Genomic DNA, 18,813 nt, shown 5'->3' with positions numbered 1-18,813 from the left:
GGTTTCAACTCTAAGTCACCTTCTCAGTGAGGCCTTCAGGGTTCAAATGAGCACTCTCATGCTTTCACACCGTGCTGTTTAATTTTAATCTTAGCACTTGACTTTATATGAAATTATTCTGTCTTCCCCTCTGGAATGTGAGCTCCAAAAGAGCAGGAGCCCTGTTTCTCTTCTTCCCCAATGAGTCCCAAGAGCTCAGAGAGCACAGCCTCAAGGAACAGCTGATGAATGAATGGTCCAAGGCTGAGTGGACTTAAAATGACCAATAGGCTGCCCAATTGCTTTCCAGATAAGAGGCAGCAGTTTCCAATGCCACTGCCAGCGCCTGTTCTGAATACCCTCGGCAGTACTTAGTACTACCAAGCATTTACCATTTTTTGTAATTGTCCGCTTTAAAGGTCAAGAAATAGGGACTTATCTCCCATTTTGGAGTAATTTTTCTTTAGATACTGTTAAGAACAAATTAGATGTTTGTTTTTAACATAACCCCAAATCCATCTTTGGAAAATAAACAGGCAATAAGAGGCATTATTTGAATAAGAAACATAGTAACTAAATGAGAATTTCTTATACTAGTTTGAAATTGATGAGATGACTAGTAAGAATACTGAATTTAAAAATAGAATCGTTTTAAGACAAAAGTAGGACTTATCCTTGCAACATACAGTAAAATGTTTGCTGGATTTTCTCACACTTGATTCCTTTCTCACTCCCCTCCCTTCTTTCATTTATTTAATCAATCATTCATTCACTTTACAAATATTTATTGATTGTTCACAGGCCAAGGTACTGTGCTAAAAGCCTTATCTCTCATTGGGCCACATCCACCTTTCAGCCCAATCTTGCCAAGTCTTTTGGCCTGGGCTTTACCTCCAAATTCACTCACACTTGTACTGCAGAAGTCTCTAGAATGACAACCCTTAAATGGAGAGATGAAGAGAGTCCACAGTGGAATCACTGGGAGCATCAACTTATAAATTAACTTGCTAATCATCAACCAGTCCAGCCCTTTGATTTATATAACATTACACTGGATTTTTAAAACTCTTTAATTTCTTAGTATACCTTGCTCCCTTACAGAGATATTTCTCCCAGTTCCCACTTTTCAGTGGTTCCAGACACCTGACTTTGAATGAACATACCCTTTCTTTGGACAACCAGGGAGCTGGGGAGATGTGCCCCAGAGAAAGGGAATTTTCTTCCTGGTCCTAAAGTCCACCTAATTTTCAAAGCATAGGTTCCTTATTATTATTATCATTATTACTATATTTTAAGGTTACAATTACTTCCATAGATTAGATTATTAGATGCTTCCTTGTCCCATATTTCATTTTTCCTAACTTGTGGGAAACGAGTGGAGGGGCAGACGGAGTAGAATATACTTTCCCTCTGACAAAAGAAAGACAGGTGTGTGTGGAACCTGAGGTTAAAACGTTGCTGTGAGACGCGGGTTCTGCAGGCGTCGAAGTTACATTTCGCCCTCTCCTCAAACATAACTCTGTTCCACTCACCCACACAATAAATAAAGCGAAATTCCTTATGCATAAAAATAAAGTTTTCGCATTGGACTAGTTGGTCCAGTTCTCCTGTCTGCTAACTTCCTTCCCCCTTTGTCTCAGTTGATTAACTCTACCCCTCCACGTACCCAAACCCCTTCTCTTAACCTCTCTCCCTCTTCTGGCGACTAGTCACTCTCGCCTCTCCACCAGCCTCAACTTCAGCATCCCAGCCGGCACGTGACTGAGGAGCGCTGCGGGCCTCGGGGACCCAGGTTTCCGTGAGCCAAAGCCACAGCTCCAGGGTAGGGGACCCGCCGGGTACCGCGTGCGCAAGGAGGTGGGAAGCACTTTCTCTTCACGTGTGATCTCGGCTCAGACGTGTCCGGAGTTCTCCCTGCGACAGGGCTGGCAAGCTTTACTATCTCCCTACGCCTACCAGCCAAGCTCGCGGGTCCGCGCGCCTTGGGGCTGCGCCTTGCAGGTCCAAACTTCGTTCAAAGGCAAGGCTGGGCGGCCCACGAGGTAGGGATTGGGGTTGTGGTGACCTCAAGGCCACTTCCTCCCTCTCCGCGCCCTTCCTCCACTCCCCTAGTCACTTCGCGTAAACAAAACTGCCCCCCAGGGCTGGGGAGGGCTCACCCTGTCGCGCTCTCTCTCGCAAAGAGTTAATTTTCCGATCGCACGAGGGGGAGGAGATTTCCCTGTAGACGAGTAAAAAGGGTGATGGACAAACGTGCGGGCACTAAGACCGCAGGGCATTCATTTCCTCCTACGGTGGATGCGGACGCCGGGAGGAGGAGAGCCCGGGAGCGAGGAGCGGCGAGCCGAGGCACAGGCAATGCTCAGCCCTGGATGTAGCTGAGAGGCTGGGAGAGGCCGACCGCCGGACCCCGAGCCGCCAGGGGCAGACCGAGGGGGGTGGGTGGGGGAAGCAGACAGGAGAGCCCTCGAAATCAAGCGCTTTACAGGTTATTTTATTTTGTGTAGAGAACACGTAGCGACTCCGAAGATCAGCCCCAATGAACATGTCAGTGTTGACTTTACAAGAATATGAATTCGAAAAGCAGTTCAACGAGAATGAAGCCATCCAATGGATGCAGGAAAACTGGTAGGTGATGCTTTCGCGTGATACTGTCCCCGGGAGCCCTGCGCGTCTCCCCGCTGTGCCTGCATGTCGGTATTCCCTGTTTGGGGCGCGAACAAGCGATGAATCGCGGGCAGCCGCGCGCAGGTCCCGGCTCTCCCGGTTGCAGGCGACACCGGGCGGCCTGAAGCGTGTGGGTCAATGGGTGCCCCTGTGTGAACCGCGGCTCCACATGCATCTTGAACCTCGATTATATAACACAGGACATATATGTGTACGTAGGGTAGATGTCTGCGCGACAGGGAGGGCGGGGGAGATGCCACAGTCCAAATTCTCTACCTGGGCTACCTCCTGGTTTTCATCTAGATTTGGGTGTTCTGGCTCGGCCTCCTGCAAGCGGAGTGTGAAAGGCAGTGGAGGGAGGACCCGCTCTCCGGCTCCCTTTAACCCTCTCCCGCCCGCTCTCCTCGGCTCTCTGGTCCTCGCCCTCGCCCCATCCCTCGTGTCCTTCCTTTCTCCTTGCAGCTCTCCTACTTCACTGCCCTCCTTTCTGCCGCTTCCTCCTTTCCTGGACCCCTTTTCCCCGCGCGGATCCCTTTCCGGTTCCATAAAGAGACGGGGCGGGAAGGAGGGGACGAGGAATACAGTCATAAAAATGAATGAACCCGAGGGAGTGGAGCCACGCCATGATCAAGTTTCTGTTTTACGGAAATGCCTTTTGGACACGCTCAGCTCCAGTTCAGTGGGAAGCTGCTGATGGGAGTGGAGACTCATTAAAAACCCCTCGATCCTCAGAGTCCTTGGGGGCTCTTCTCCAGACAAACTTCTCGCAGAAAGCCTCTCTCTTGTTTACTGTGTTCCCTCCGCCAGTCCTTTTGAAAATCCCTGTGTGGGAAGCGATCCTGTGTCACCTTGCAATATTTAACAGGGCAGGGTGTGTTCGTCTCGCCTCTTCCTTGTAGACCGAGCTGCTGTGGCAGACATTCCCTCCCTCCTCTAGACCCCGGGTCTGGCGAGCAGCAGAGTGCGAGCCCAGCGCACGCCGAGCTGGGCAGTGGCCGGCAGCCTCTGGGGGCTGGACGGAGGGTCGGGCCCCGGTTCGCGTGCCCGCGCGCCCTCGGCGCCCTGCCTTCCCTCCCCGCTCGCATCAATGGGAAACCGGAGACGCCGGCGCGCCGGGGCCGGGCCGGGTGGCTGGTTACGAGGGGAGCCGCGGGCCGGCGCCGGGGGAGCGGGCTCAACTTCCTCTTCCCTCCCTCCCCAGGAGCCGCGACCAGCCTCGGGAGGGTCGGCCGCCGCGCCCGCCTCCTCTGCCGGCCAGCCCGGGCCCCGCTGGCCCTCTGCGGCTGCAGCCGGGCGGAGCCCGCCCCTCGCGCCGCGCGCGCCGGCTGGGCCCGGGCTGTCGGGGCGGGGGCGGCGGGCTGGCCGCGCTCACGCAGCCGCGGCGGGGCGCGGGGCGCGGGGGGCGGAAGCCGGCGGGGAGGGCGGCCGGCTCGGACGGCGGGGAGGGCGGCCGGCGCGCGGGGCGGTGGCCCTCCGAGGCCGCGAGCGCCGGGGTGGGTCCGGAAGGTGGCCGTGCGCCGCGCGGCCGGAGCCGCCGGAGCCGAGACTCGGAAGGAAAGGCCGAGCCCCCGGGCCCGCCGCCTGGGACCGTCTCCAGCTGCACTTCCTCCTCCCGCGGAGGGGGTGGCGCGGAAGGCGGGGTGGGGCGGCGGCCGGCAGAGGGCCCGGCCGTCTCCGCAGCGGTTTGTCACCCCTCCGGCCGCACAGCCCGTGCCGCTGCCTCCCTCGTCGGCCCCGTGTGCTCTGCGTCTTCCATCGTCTGCCGCGCCCTGTCGACCCTGCCGGTCTGGAGCCGGCTGCCCCCGTTCACTGTCCGCCAGCCCAACCCCTTCCACTACCTTGGTCGCGGCTGCCTCTTATTTACTTGTTGCCTTTTCTCTGAGGCCGCTTTCTGTGCCTCTTCCAAGGACCAGTTCCCGCCTCTTCTCTCCATTCACTCAAGTACACGCTGAGCCAGACAGGGTCTCGCCCCCGCCCCGGACTAAAAAGGGTAAAAATGCGCCAACTTATTTTCGCCTGGTGGGCTCTGACTACTGTTTCCTCCTAGCTCTTTATCTGTACCTTTCTTCTGGCATTCTCGCTCCTGGCTTTTATTTACGCACATGAATGTGTACAGGTATGCTTGTGCCTCCTCCCAGACGGTCAGCTCGCTGGGGCCGGCTCTTGTTTCATCCCACTACCATTCCCGCGGAGCGACTGGAAGAATGCTTCCTACACGGCACATGCCGGGAGAATGCTTGTCCAGTGAGTTCAAATGATGATAGGCGCCCATTTTATTGCCAGCACTACCTGTTAATACCTGAAGCTTAACCTCCTTGGCCTCCCCCTGCGTTGTGAATATATGCCATAGTGACAGACTGGGATTTTCCTCTTCCTGGCCTTTTCTCTTCTTGTTGACTTCACGTTCTTCTTGGCTTGCATGTTGCAGCCAGAAATCCCTGCTGGCTGTTAGTCCTTCCTTGCAAGTCTTCCTGACCCTCACTGCCTTGCGTTCTTCTTTTACCCCAGGGTGTGTGCGTTTCTCTCTGTATTCTGCGGGCCCAATTTTATAACCGCCCCCCCAAACCCCAGCAGCCAAAAAGTCTTGAACCGAGTGTATAAGAAAATGAAGATTTTCTTTTCATTTCCGTTGTTGACGGGAGAAGGGGGCTCCGTAACCAACGCTTAGACCTCTTGGGGCAGGGGAAGATTGGGCGACCTTGTGGTCTTACCTCTGCCAGACTCATGGTCTTAAAAGGGTTTGAAATAGCTTCTGGAGGAAAAACACAGTGCTGTGCAGGTTTACTCTGCCTTTTGAGAACTCATTTGCAGTTGTCCTTAAAAATCTCTTAGCACAGCCTTAAAAACAAAACTTGTTAATTTAGCGAATTATAACTTGTCTCTCAAAAATGAGCTACATTGCCTCTTGAAGAATTGTGAGGAAGACCAGGAGAGGTGTTTTGTCAGTATACTGCCTTTGCTACCTAGGATCATTTAAGAGGCCCTTAAGTAAGGGTATTTATTAAACATATCCTATAATCTGTATTCATTACCTTATTACATGTTACTGTAATGGAGCCCCTTGTTTTGGAGTGGTGTTTGTATAAACATTAAAGGGTGCAACCGAAGCAAGTTTGTCCAGTTTATTGCTGCTTTAAGGAATGATGAACCCTATATTCATTGTTCTAGACACGTGATAACTACTATTGACCTTTTTACTTTTCTAGCAAATAGTTTCATATACAATAGATTAGAAAAGCAATTGAAGTGCAAAGTAATAAATACATTCCCTTGGAGAATCATCCTGAGCCTCCTCTTGAAAGTGCATGTCAAGTTCAAAATACCCTGGATCATATTATCTGGTAAATGAGAGTTTATTACATGAGGGAGAGGAAAATGCCTGCTTTTAGCTCAATAGCATTTTTGAGTTCCAGTTTTACACTGAAAAGCCCTTGTGATTTTACAACACTGAAGAGAGGCATTTTGCTCTTTTATGAAATGTCTGACCTTTACCTGTTATTCTCACTAATAACTGACTTAATTTATTAAGTGCCTCCGGCAAGGGAGCAGAATCGCCTCGTGATGGGTAAGTGACGTGAAAGTCACTGAGTGAGAAGGGCAGCTGGGCTCTGCCTTCCTTCTCAGCAGCCTACCAGGTCTGTGCTAACAGCGGTGCGTGCTAGCTGCTCCAGTTGTAATTGTCTGGCCAATCATGATTATCTTCTGATGTCGGCTGACAAGCTGTTCACCAATAGGAAAGCAGGAGGCCTGTGCTGACTCCTGTAACATTATGTATGTGAGGTGACGTCACCGCGGGGCTTGCCTAGAACCTCGTGAAGCCCTCCCCCACACCCCTGTGGCATCCTCCACATATCCAGCCTTGCAATGCTTTGTATATTTTTCTGACTTTTTCCTCCCTCCCTCCGTGTTGATGGTTTTAAGGGTTTTGTTGTTTTTATATTTTGTGTTCTGTATTATAGGGTCTATAAGACAGTAGGAATTTTTAGAATTAAATACTGTCTGGCTAAGAAAACCTTTTTATCCACAAATTTGTTTTTACTAAGGGAAAAAATTAAAAGAAACTATTTAAAAGGAATTGTACAGCTATTTGTTCTTTCTTACTTTTGACGTTTAGAAAGTAACATGATGTACAATTTCAGTATTAAAGAACATAAAAGCATTATAAGCCTGTGTTAGTATGTTACTTAAAGTATAGCATCATGTCTGTCAGACTTTTAAAATGCGGATACAGTATCAGGCTGTTTTTCTTGTAGTGACAGTTGTTTTGCATTGATCTCTAAAATCCTCCTTGTGACCTGCTGTATGCATTTGTAAGAAAAATAGTTGGAAAATAGTGTAATATGTGGTCATTAAACTGAAAAGGCCACAGAGTCTCATTTAATCAATGACACTACAGCAAATGCAAATTTGGTCAGCTGTCTAGGAAAATACTGTGTCCACATTGTACTCATTATGTCGCTTGCCACTTGTTTTGGAGAATCACAGCTCATATTAGCCTTAGGATCGAAGAGTCACAGGTGAGCTGACTGTCCTGTATTAGTAGGAGCCACATAACAGTCCCCCTCATCTGCCTTACCTCATTACCTGTACTCTCTCAACCTTTTCTAGGCCCTTGCTTCAAACCTGCCTGCTCTCAGTTACTTGCCGCTTATGTTTGTTAGGAGAGCCCAGGCATTTACCTAGAAAAGTTACCTGTACCACAGATAGTATTTCTATTGATCAGCCTATGAAATCTGAATGAAAGTATAACGTGGCTTTATTGAAATGCTCAGGCTCGTAACTTCATCCTTGATCTGTATTCTGGTCCTTGGCCTGTGTGTACAGGCAGGTACAAACATGCAATGTAGGCATAGTTACTCAGAGAACTTTAAAAAACAGCATCCCCAGTTACATTTAACTTCCAATAATTTTGTTTTAGAAATAGATTAGTCCTTTTGAAAAAAATTATTGCCCTAGAGTCAAAAATGAATTTGTCATTTTAAGTTCATTGAGCAAAAACCATCCCAAAGCATAGGTCCTTGTAAGTCATTGAAGTTCAAGCTAATGTATTTATCATGATTCATTTCTATACGTAGTACTGAGTACTCACAATTTTTGGTTTTAAGGTTCCTTATCCTAGTATATTAGAATAGAGCTACTTTTAGGAAAACTTTTGTTTAGTCACTCACCCACTGTGAACTTGCTCAAATTTATCTTTAAGCTTGTCTGGCCAAAAAAATGTACACGTGAAAAAGATTTACACTTCTGTTTGCTGAGATAAATAAGACGTGCTGATTAGAAGGAATTTTGCTGGATAGATACTCATCATTTTCTAATAGTTTTATTCTGTTTCCATCATGTTTTAGTGTTTTTTCTTTCTAAAGCTTTTGTAGAAGAGTTCCTAATTGCAATATGATAAGGAGTATATCATTGATATAATGTATTTTGGGGAGGGGGACCCCTGCTAATTTTAATCAAGTTTATGATCCCATATTGTAAGCGAAATAAGTATAACTCCATTTTCTTAAAGAAAAATTTCAAGTGTTTTAGCTCAACCCTTAATTTTATTAACACCTTTTCTTAGAGCTAGTTTTTTTTTTTTTTTTTTTTTTTTTTTTTAATGATCCTTTGAGTTCTGAGGCTGGAATTTTTTTTGTGTGAGGAAGAGTAGCCCTGAGCTAACATCTGTTGCCAATCTTCCTCTTTTTGCTGAGGAATATTGGCCCTGGGCTAACATCCGTGCCCATCCTCCTCTCCTAGTATATGTGGGGCGCCTGCCACAGCATGGCTTGATAATCGGTATGTAGGTCTGCACCCTTGATCTGAACCTGCAAACCCTGGGCTGCCAATGCGGAGTGCGCAAACTTAACCACTACGCCACTGGGCTGGCTCCTGAGGCTGAATTTTTGAATTGACTATTTGTTAACTCTTAATGAACAATATGCAAGATCATTCTGTGAAGACTATGAAAAGATCAATGCAATGCATATTTATCTTTTATCTTTGTGAGGAGAATACAGACGTTTTCCTAGAAAAGTGTACGTATATATGTGCATCCAAATACAGGTACATATACATAAACATACATTAAAGTGACTTTAAAAAAATGAAAACTGCTACCCCATTAAAGACCATTTCTTGTCTATATTTTGCCATTTGAAGAGCATCTTGCTGAGCCAAACATACTTTTCTAAAATTCGCTGCAAAACAGGTCCTAATTTAATTGTCTATTTTGTCAATTTTGTAAAAACTAGTTAAATAATATGATTTTAATAAGCATTTTATATTTATTTATTTATTTATTTTTTGTGAGGAAGATCAGCCCTGAGCTAACTTCCATGCCAATCCTCCTCTTTTTGCTGAGGAAGACTGGCCCTGGGCTAACATCCGTGCCCATCTTCCTCCACTTTATTTAGGACGCCCCCACAGCATGGCTTGACAAGCGCTGCCTCCGTGCGCACCCGGGATCTGAACCTGGGCGGCCAGCAGTGGAGCGTGCGCACTTAATCGCTACGCCACGCGGGGGCCGGCCCCAATAAGCATTTTAAAACTGTAAAAATTAAACATTTCATATTGGATTTACCCCAATTATTAATAAATTAAAAAAAACATTCAATATGGTTAATAATAGCTGAAAGCTTCAAGTTTTCTTGTCTTTTAGGCCCAGTTGCTTGGCTCTTTCTGTTCCTAAGGGTGATGTTAAATAAAATGTGAACGTGCTTACAGATGCTAGCCCCACTCCCACTGGGGTGATTGACTTTTTCAGGTGAAGTGAGTTCAGTGGGATTGAATGCTTTGAAGTTGAGAATTTCATGATCTTGTTTTAGGAGGCTCAATGGGAAAAAAAAGCCTGATGAAAAGGTGTACTTTGGAGACTTTTTTTTTTTTTTTAATGTGTGAGATTTCTGTTGAAGTCTGAGTGCCTTAAGCACTTAAAAGCTGGAGTAGCAGTGGTGATCATTACAATAAGAGAGTAGGAAGCTCAATAAAAGGTTCTCTAAATATCAAGGTCTATAGTTTTCTCTCAATTTTATGATTTTTTGACGTAGACTTAAAGATCTTAGAAAGTAGGGAAGATTGTCTTCATTCTGGAGAATTTTACTAATAGTTGATACTTACATAGTAGTTTACTGATGGCAGGCATTCTTTTAAAGTATTTTACATATGTTAACGGTTAAATGCTCCCAACCCCTCTTTGATGTGTTATCTTTTCAGTTGTATGCAGCAGGAAGTGAGGTTCAGTGTGGTTAAACAAGTTGGGATTTGCAGGTAGAGATAAAAAGAAGAGAAATGGGTTCCTGGCGATACCAAGAGGGTCACCCCGGCCCCATCATCCCCTTATTGAATAGGAGTAAATATCCAATCAATAAAACAATGCACTTGAGAACCTGGTGGCACTGTAAACACGTAAGCACCTGTGGTCTTACTCGGTGATGTCACAAGTGCCTCTTTTGATTTTTCACTGGGTGTATCCTGAACACTTAAGGCCAGAACAACTACGAAAAGCAGCTATTAACGTTATAATGAACATTAAACTGTGTAGATACTGTAATCATTAAGAAATACTATTTTCATGGCCAGCCCCGTGGCTTAGCAGTTAAGTGCGCGCTCTCCGCTGCTGGCGGCCTGGGTTCAGACCCCGGAGGCGCAGCGATGCACCACTTCTCCCGCCATGCTGAGTCTGCCTCCCACATACAGCAACTGGAAGGATGTGCAACTACGACATACAACTATCTACTGGGGCTTTGGGGAAAAAAAGGAAGAGGATTGGCAATAGATGTTAGCTCAGAGCGGTCTTCCTCAGCAAAAAAAAAAAAGGGAGGATTAGCATGGTTGTTAGCTCAGGGCTTATCTTCCTCACACACAAAAAATACTATTTTCTGAAGATTATTTGTTCAGTATCTATCAACACTTTCATGATTAGAGAAAGCCATGTCACCTTTGATGCTTCTATCATAAAATGTTCCAGTTTCATCTCAAACAAACATGACGGATTTGGAACATTCCTTGTCAAGCATACTTTCTGTCCGCTTCTCTGCGCTGTTAACCTCAGACATCAGCTTGGTGCTAGACCTCGGAGTTGGTTTGCGCGCAGCCCCGGGCAGGTTTTGGTAGCTACTGGTACATAGCCACCCCCTGATGACAGAAAAAAAAAAAACGGTGTGGGTTCGGGGTGTCCCTGTTCTTAGATGTCAGCTCCCACAGTGTGAAAAATTAGAGTCCTTTTTGCTTTGTTTTATTAGTTTTAAGTTCTTTTCCTCATTCTAAAGTGAGAAATATTTATTATAAGGGAAAAGAAATGAAAACATTAAAAAATATAAAGATACAGGAAAGAAAACACCTTTAATTCCTATCAGAGGTAACCACGGTTATTTTGCCGTGTTTCTTTCATCCTTGTGTCCGAGTTTTTATATCTGTAGATCGTGCAGTGCATGTCAGCGACAGATCGCGCTCCCGTCACGTGCCGGAGACTGCGCTGGGCACTGTCCGTTTCATACCGTCTTCATCACAACTTCTTGTGAAGCTTTTTTTCCGTTTTTGGCATTATAAATGTTTTTCATGTCACTAAAACGAGTCCATAAGTATAGTTTTCAGGGAGACTTAATATTTTGTTGTTTGGGCTTAAATTAGTTTAGGTAACCATTCCCTTGAGGTTGACCATGTCAGGTTTCTAGTATTTTGCTATTAGAAATAGTCCTCTCGACATCTTTGTATATTCATCTTTTCACTTATCTGATAATTTCCTTTGGATAAATATAAACTATCGGGCCGGCCCCATGGCTTAGCAATTAAGTGCACGCGCTCTGATACTGGTGGCCCTGGTTCGGATCCCGGGCACGCTCCGACGCACCGCTTCTCTGGCCATGATGAGACCACGTCCCACATACAGCAACTAGAAAAATGTGCAGCTATGACATACAGCTTTCTACTGGGGCTTTGGGGAAAAAAAAAAAAAAGGAGGATGATTGGCAATAGATGTTAGCTCAGAGCTGGTCTTCCTCAGCAAAAAAAAGAGGAGGATTAGCACGGATGTTAGCTCAGGGCTGATCTCCTTCACCAAAAAAAAAAAATATATATATAAACTATCGTCCAGGTGAATGACTCTTTTTGTGGTTTATGATATCTACAGCCAGGTTGATGCCTAGAAAAGTTGAACCAATTTACACCCCCCCCCCCCCGGGAAAGGAGAGTTTTCACACCCATCTTAGCATTGAAGATGATCACATTTTAAAAATCTTTGATAAATTAACGTAAAAAGTGATATCCCATTGCTTCAATTCGTATTTATTTGATGTCTTGGTGAGATTCAAAAAATTTACTTGTGTTTATTTTCCATTTGCTCTTGAGAATTATCTGTACCCGGCCTTTCCTAACTAGCTATTTGCTTACACTTGGGATGTTATAAGGATATTAGCTTTTTGTCTAGTATGACTACTCGTTGGGAATAATTTCTTCCCCAGAGTGGTTTCTGAGGCCTCTATGTGCTAACTTTCCAGAGTTGGAAGGGGATCTAGCAACTAGTTTAGTATATGAAATAGAAATGTGTTTTCCATCACCATCTAAATGAGGAGAAATCACTGTGCTTATCTGTTCTTACGTAAGCTGTAGGTCAGCAACCTCAGGAAGGGAGGGAGGAAGAGGAGAAGAGGGCTCCTGCTCAGTGTGGGGGGTGGGGGATTAGTCTCTTAACTTCCTGCTAATTTTTGGACTCTCTTATTTGCATTTATTTTTTAGTTTTTCCGAGGTGTGATGATGAGAGTTCACTGTGGCTTTGTAGTGCAGTGGTTAAGCCCGTGGACTCTGGATGGCTCCAGTGTGGCTGGATTCAAGCCCTGGTTCTATGACACAGGAGCTGAGCCAACTCACTAGCAGGTTAATTAACGCCTCAGCTTCAGTTCTCTCGTCTTTAACTTGGGGAATGACGATAATAGTATTGGGGATGATGATGATGATGATGATGGTGATGGAATCTAGCAAGTTGTGAGAATTAAACAAGTTATTATACATTAAGCGCTTAGAACAGTGCCCAGCACATACATTTTTATTACACCTTTATTCTTATCTGCACCATAGACTCTATGGGACCAAGAGGGAACGGGGAGGCTGTATGGAATCACAGTTAAATTCCTGAGGTAACCTAAAATGGCCATGCAATCAATCCTTCAAATGTGACATAAAGAGCCCCATTATCTAGGATCCACCACCGAGATATAGGTACTGAGGGGGAAAAAAATGCATGACATCAACTCTGCTTTCAAGAACCTGTAATCTACTTTGAAAGATCCCGGCAAACACTGTTACTATAAATGTGGCTTAATAAAAAGTGTGGAGGCCTGTTCTACTGTGAACATTTGGAAACATTTTCAGAAGCTATGCTGTATCTTCAATCACAGGTAACAAACACAGTGTCAAGCAAAGGCAGTCTTAGTAATAGACACTGATTACTAATTTATTTCCTATAAAACACCCGAGATTATCTCATTTAATAATTTATTCAGCAAAAGTGTGATAGTGTCTGTATGTGTTACACACACTACAGGTGAAAATCACTATATCAATAAGTGAAAATGATAGTGGCTGAAATGAGTTATGAGCTTGCAAGTTTACACTTCAAGTAAGTCTGTGGTCATTGTTCAAAGATTTTTTTTTATTTCCCTGAAAGAGGCATGGCTGTTTGGTTCTTAGTGAGGTAAAATAAGAGACATCACACATCAGTTTTCTCTTGCATGCCTGAATTGTGGTAAGCCTGTGGTGGAGAAATCTTTTAAGTGGAGTCCTTTTTTAAGGTTCCCAATTCTCTCTTTCTTGAGACAAGGAAGTCCATTAGGAGTTCACAGGGGATGGAGGAGCTTCTTCCATGTGCTTATTCATTCCCTCTTAGCTCCTGCTGGAGGAGGTCATCTAGACGATGTGACGGGGGGTTGACCTGGGAACTAGACCTGGGCAGTCAGAGGCTCCTCACTCCCTCCCCTGTCCTTGGAATGTATGTTTCTCCCACCCTTCCAGTACTAGGATCCATTTCAAGGATGTGGCCTTGAGAGAGGAATGTGTTGTCGAGACCATTTGGACTGTATATGTGACTGAACCCCATTAAGGTCTCTATATAAACTTTTAAAATTCTGGTGAGTGGGTGCAGAGATCTACTCATCTTGTGGCTGCCCATGACAAGCCTCACAAAAAAGTTCCCTTGCTTATTAAAGCTGCCACCTACCAATCTGGAGTGGTCTGCCTCTTTCTTCTGTCCCTCCCTGCCCTCTATATATGGCAGCTGGTTTGGAATTTCATGAGAGGAAAGCTCCTGAGGTTGCAAAGCAACAGCTCCTCCTCCAGACCTGGAGTTCCCATTACAATGGGCAGCTTGCACCCTCTGTGATGGAAGCACAGGTATAGCGTGTGTGCTATTGGAAGTGTTTTATAACTAGCCTCCAAGCTAATAATACTTAAGCCATGAGTGGACTGTCCCACTCACTGGGGCACTGTCAACTGTGGGTTATTCCCTTTTCAGGCCTAGTGGTATAGACACTTGGAATTTGTGGTATTAACAACAGCAGTTTTGACTTGGAGAATGACCCAAAGGTCCAGGAAATGAAGTACTTTTTTATTTTGCTGAGGTCAAATTTGAGAAGCATTCATTTGTCAGAGCAGTTATGTTTTCTCTTATTGTCTGGTAGGTAGGAACTCTCATAAAGACAGAAACTTTATGTCCTTGTGAAAAGTGACCCCACAAAGGAGTCCAATACTTGACATTGACTAGAAAGTAACAGAAGATTAAGACGTCAAGGAACATTGTGATGCTCAATCAGAAAAAATAGATGGTTTTATAGAATTTTCTAGAGTAAAGGAGTGTTCTTCAAACTTTTTTGCTCACATCCTCCTAAAAGAAGTTTGAAAAACTATGTACTGCTTCACATTTAAAAATTTTCATCATAAGTTGAAATAAATTAACTTTTAATAGAGTTAGAATAAATAAGATGAGGATTGGCTAGTTACAATAAATATTTTATGAAGTGATGATAAGATAAGTTTATCTACTTGATTGAATAATACACAGCGAATCTGAAGTAAATCACAGCATTTTTATCCACGGTTTTATTCAATTGGTAGCTCCAAAAAACATTTCATTTCATATTAATATATTGAGAAGAATCAAGGGCACTAGCCTAGGTTGCTTCCGGTTGCTCTAAATTCAGAACATCCTAACATTCAGGATGTAGAGGGTCTAATCAGAAAGAAAGAAAAAATGAAGATTACCATTCTGCCTCACAGCATTGTTCATTTTTACTTTGTTTTGGGGCTAGAAAGAGAAAGATGGGTAGGCTATCAAGTGTCAAACCATGTTTTCTTGACTGCAGAGAGGTCATAGATGATAGCATTTCCATGTGTTGTGGTCATTAGGACTAGTCTTGTATTTGGGTAAAGCAATTCCTTATTCTTGATTTGGTCGTCCATTCTCAGAACCTGAGGACTTCCTTAAGAAGCCTCTTTCTGTTCATTCCGCTTGGAGTAGCTCTGACTGTTTGAAGGCTGTTCTCCATATTGACCTGAGCGTTATGTCCTCCGTTAGTCCTCCATTAGACTAGTTCTGACTCCAGCTTTATGTTATTCCCACTCCTGCATGACGATCTCGTATGCATTCGAAAATGCTATTTGCTATATGAAAGTGCTATTAGGTCCTCTCTAGGCTTTTCTGAGCCATTTCTCAAATATCTTTTTCAGTCCACTGATAATCCACATGGATACTTACGAAAAATCAAAAATGAGGACTCCATGCTTTTGGTTTGAACAATGAAACATTAGCTACTAGGAAACTAGTAAGAAATTTATTAAAGCTTACTAAAATTTGTCACGTATACATTAAAAGGAACAAGTCTGTATTAGAGAATAGTGGCAGAGGAGCGAGGAGTTCTAATTTAGTCTTTGCTAAAAAGTCTGCCACATGGTGCTTTGGAACATTACAAAGCTTCTATTGTACATGACATTCTGGAAATTTTAAGGACTCTCTGTTATCAGCACTACCAGGGTTGTCTTGAATTGTAGTTGGTTTTTAATTACTGTTCCTGCATTCATATTTGCAGAAATGCTTTTTTGAACCTGTGTTTTGTGATTGCTGATATAGTTTGTGATTGCACGGATTTGGTAGGTTCTTGGTTCTCCTCCGGTTCTTTGTAATTACTGAGTTCTTTTTCTACCAATAAGAGGGCAGTTTAGAGTAAAAACAGTTTGAGAACCACACTCTTATGTCCTGGGTCCTTAAGCAGGTATTTGGGCCAGACTCACCTGCAGAGTTTGTTTCTCCCCAGAATACACATGCACAGGCCTCATCTCAGAGATTCAGAATTAGCAGGCTCATGGAGCAGCCCAGGTACTGTGAAAAATCTTCCCAGGTGATTCTTACACTTGCCTTAGAGGAAGCACTGCCCTGGATGGTGCTGATTCCATCCCCCCTTCTCTGGTCTGTCTTCTCAGATTATTGATTTCACAAACTGAACTCTTCCTCTGTCAACACTGTCTACCTCCTTTGTCATCTGCTCAGCACCCTCCTCACCTCCAGTTCACAGCCAAGTCCTGCTTGATCTGGCTCTCGGCTTCATTTCTCTCCATCCACTCCCATTGCCATTGGCCCCCTTCAGGCACCCACCACCGCTTTCTGTCTCCTGACTCACTTTCCTACATCCATTCTCTTCCTCTGCTTTCAGCATTATCTAAGTCACAGATCTGATCATGTCACTGTCACTCTCACTCCCCTGGTAAAAACTTTCTATGGTTTCCCATTGTCTGTAGGACAAATACAAATTCTTTTAATTGATTTGAAAGACCATTCAAACTCTGGCTCCAAATTACCTTCCTAGTGTTACCTGTTGAAGCAGGCCTCATCCCATGCCTACCTATTCAAATGCAAATTATAAATCCTTTCTCCACCCCACCCATCAAAATCCATTGCTCCTTCCTTTGTGGTTTGCTGGCAGTTGGCTCATAAACAGATTAGTATTTTCTCTTCTAGCTTTGAAACCAGTGCCTGTCACAGAATTTGTCATATAGTTGCATTCAATAGGTGTTGGATAGATGAATGCATGTATGCATGGATACACAAGGCTGTTCATTCACTTTCAAATGTATCTGATTTATTATCCAATACATCTTTATATTGTCGTTAAGTGAATCATGGGAGACTGTCCAGTGCCTTATTGAAACAATAATAAAGATACTCATTTCATTCTCTTCCTCTACTTTTATTTTTAGGAAGAAAGGTATTAATTTACTATGAACCCATGTTAATAACCGTTGGGGAGTGTTAGTCTTTTTCTAGGCACTGAAACCATCTACTCCATCAATCAAAAAGAGGTCAAAAGACTTCCCTAAAATGAGGGGAGGGTAGGAGTGTATGTACAAGGAAAACACATCAGGAAGAAAATAATCCCAAATGGTAAACAGTAGTTGTCTAGAGGTGGTGAAATGATAGTTATTATTCCTCCTTCGCTCCTCCAGTTTTCTGCAATCTTTTTACGTTACAGTATGGGTGGTGTGGTTATGCACATGGTTTCATTTTTCCATTTTTTGCATTAACTGCAATGTACTTACTGTTTTTGTGATAAGTGTAAGTTTCCTTTTTCAATGGTGTATTATCTGGTATCAGGTAACAGACACTTTTTTAAAAAAAACTAATGCATTTTGAAAAAAACTTTAAAATAAGCAATACAGTTAAACCTAATGGCAGTTTGTAAGGACATTGAACTGTACATTTTTACTCCAAATGCATAGGCTTTCTCAGGTTACGCTAGAGATGAGACATGCTGTTGATGTCACAGTAAATTTCCTTCTCTTTCTCCAATAATAAATTATACAGTTTGATTATTTTTTAGTAGGAAAGGGTCATACTTCTTTAAGAGAGGGTGATAAAAGACATTGATTTGACTTTAACACTGCCACTTTTAGGCATGGGCTTCAGGAATGTACCTAATAGGGCAAAGGTTCCCCAGGGACAATAGTCATCTAATCTAATAGAGATAAAAGATTAAATATAAACCTGTCCCGAGAGAGAAAACTGCATAGGATAATTGGCTCAGGTACCTTGCGGCACCTGGAAACAGATACTTCCCACGTACCTGGAACACATCATGAACAAATATATCTGGTACTGCAGAATGCCTGCGTGTCTGATTTAGGAGAAGCTGGAAGGCCTTTGTTACTCTCTGAAATAAAGGTTATAAAGGGGCCATCTAGTCCAGAGGCCAAGTTGTGTGGATCCAGAGAGTCTGATGTGTCTGATCTAGTAAGAAGTCCCAGGGATCTGGTTGAGGACAGTGTGACGGCTTTTTAACAGGGCTGCTTTGTAGAGCAGATCTTATCAGTCCTGGGCGTGGCTTTGGACTCTTGCTTCCTCTGGACTTCCTCTTAGCGAGAGGAGAGGGAGATGGAGGATTGCCCTCTGAATACACGAGAAATAGTGTTCTGTTTTGTTTATACATTACCGGTATCGAGGAAGACTTGCCACTCCACTCATCTTTTCTGCATTGTCTCAGCCGTCCAACCAGAGGGCACAGAAGAGGAGAGAGGAAGGTTAGAGGATGATGGTTCCAAATCATATGGGATACAGGTTTTTAAAATCTCTCTAAATGATTTAATCATGATCTTTTGGTTCTATCCTTTCTATAAATTTAGAAAAAGTTTTGTTCTTAAGCTATAGACAACTTTAAGTATTCTTTCTGAATGCAAGAAAACAAATGATAGGTTAGGAATATCCTAGAGGAACAAAAAAGAAAATATTAAATACTAAGGAAAATATTGCATATTTAATATGTTTTAGGTATATTAGGCTTGATTTTTCTAAAAGAGTGTTAAAAATACTATTTCCTTAAAAGATAATTTTTCTTGAAGTAAATTAAAAAATTTAATCTGCTAAACATTTAAGACTGTCTTCTGTAACATCAGAAGAGAAGGTACATTTATCTCCTTTCAGGTAGTTTTTTTTAAGGGAAGCTTTTCCCTATTATAGAAATTTATTTTTTAAAAATTTTGGAAACTACTGCAAAATAAGGCCTAATAAATTATATATAGTTTCATATTCCAAAGCAGAATGTTTATGTCAGTCTAATGTCAAAATTACAACTTACTAAGCGTAAAATGTTCTGACTAGCACAATCTCTGAATATGTAGATGCAATTCCTTCTACAGAGAGTGATGGCTATA

The 18,813-nt window shown here is 43.7% G+C and overlaps 1 protein-coding gene across 1 annotated transcript in view; it reads left to right on the top strand.

Moving 5' to 3' along the window:
- The first annotated feature begins 2,251 nt into the window (after positions 1–2,251).
- The window catches only part of ELOVL6 (ELOVL fatty acid elongase 6), a 139,478-nt gene continuing 122,916 nt past the window's right edge, over positions 2,252–18,813 (top strand). Inside the window, exons 1-2 of the mRNA XM_058549904.1 lie at positions 2,252–2,334; positions 2,487–2,607. Of these exons, the coding sequence (XP_058405887.1) occupies positions 2,519–2,607 (89 nt within the window). The 5' untranslated portion in view covers positions 2,252–2,334; positions 2,487–2,518. The remainder of the gene's footprint in view (positions 2,335–2,486; positions 2,608–18,813) is intronic.

Source organism: Diceros bicornis, chromosome 11 (assembly GCF_020826845.1).
Source record: "Diceros bicornis minor isolate mBicDic1 chromosome 11, mDicBic1.mat.cur, whole genome shotgun sequence".
NCBI lineage: Eukaryota > Metazoa > Chordata > Mammalia > Perissodactyla > Rhinocerotidae > Diceros > Diceros bicornis.
The sequence above is the reverse complement of the archived record's forward strand: the minus strand, read 5'-3'. Positions and strand labels throughout refer to the sequence as shown.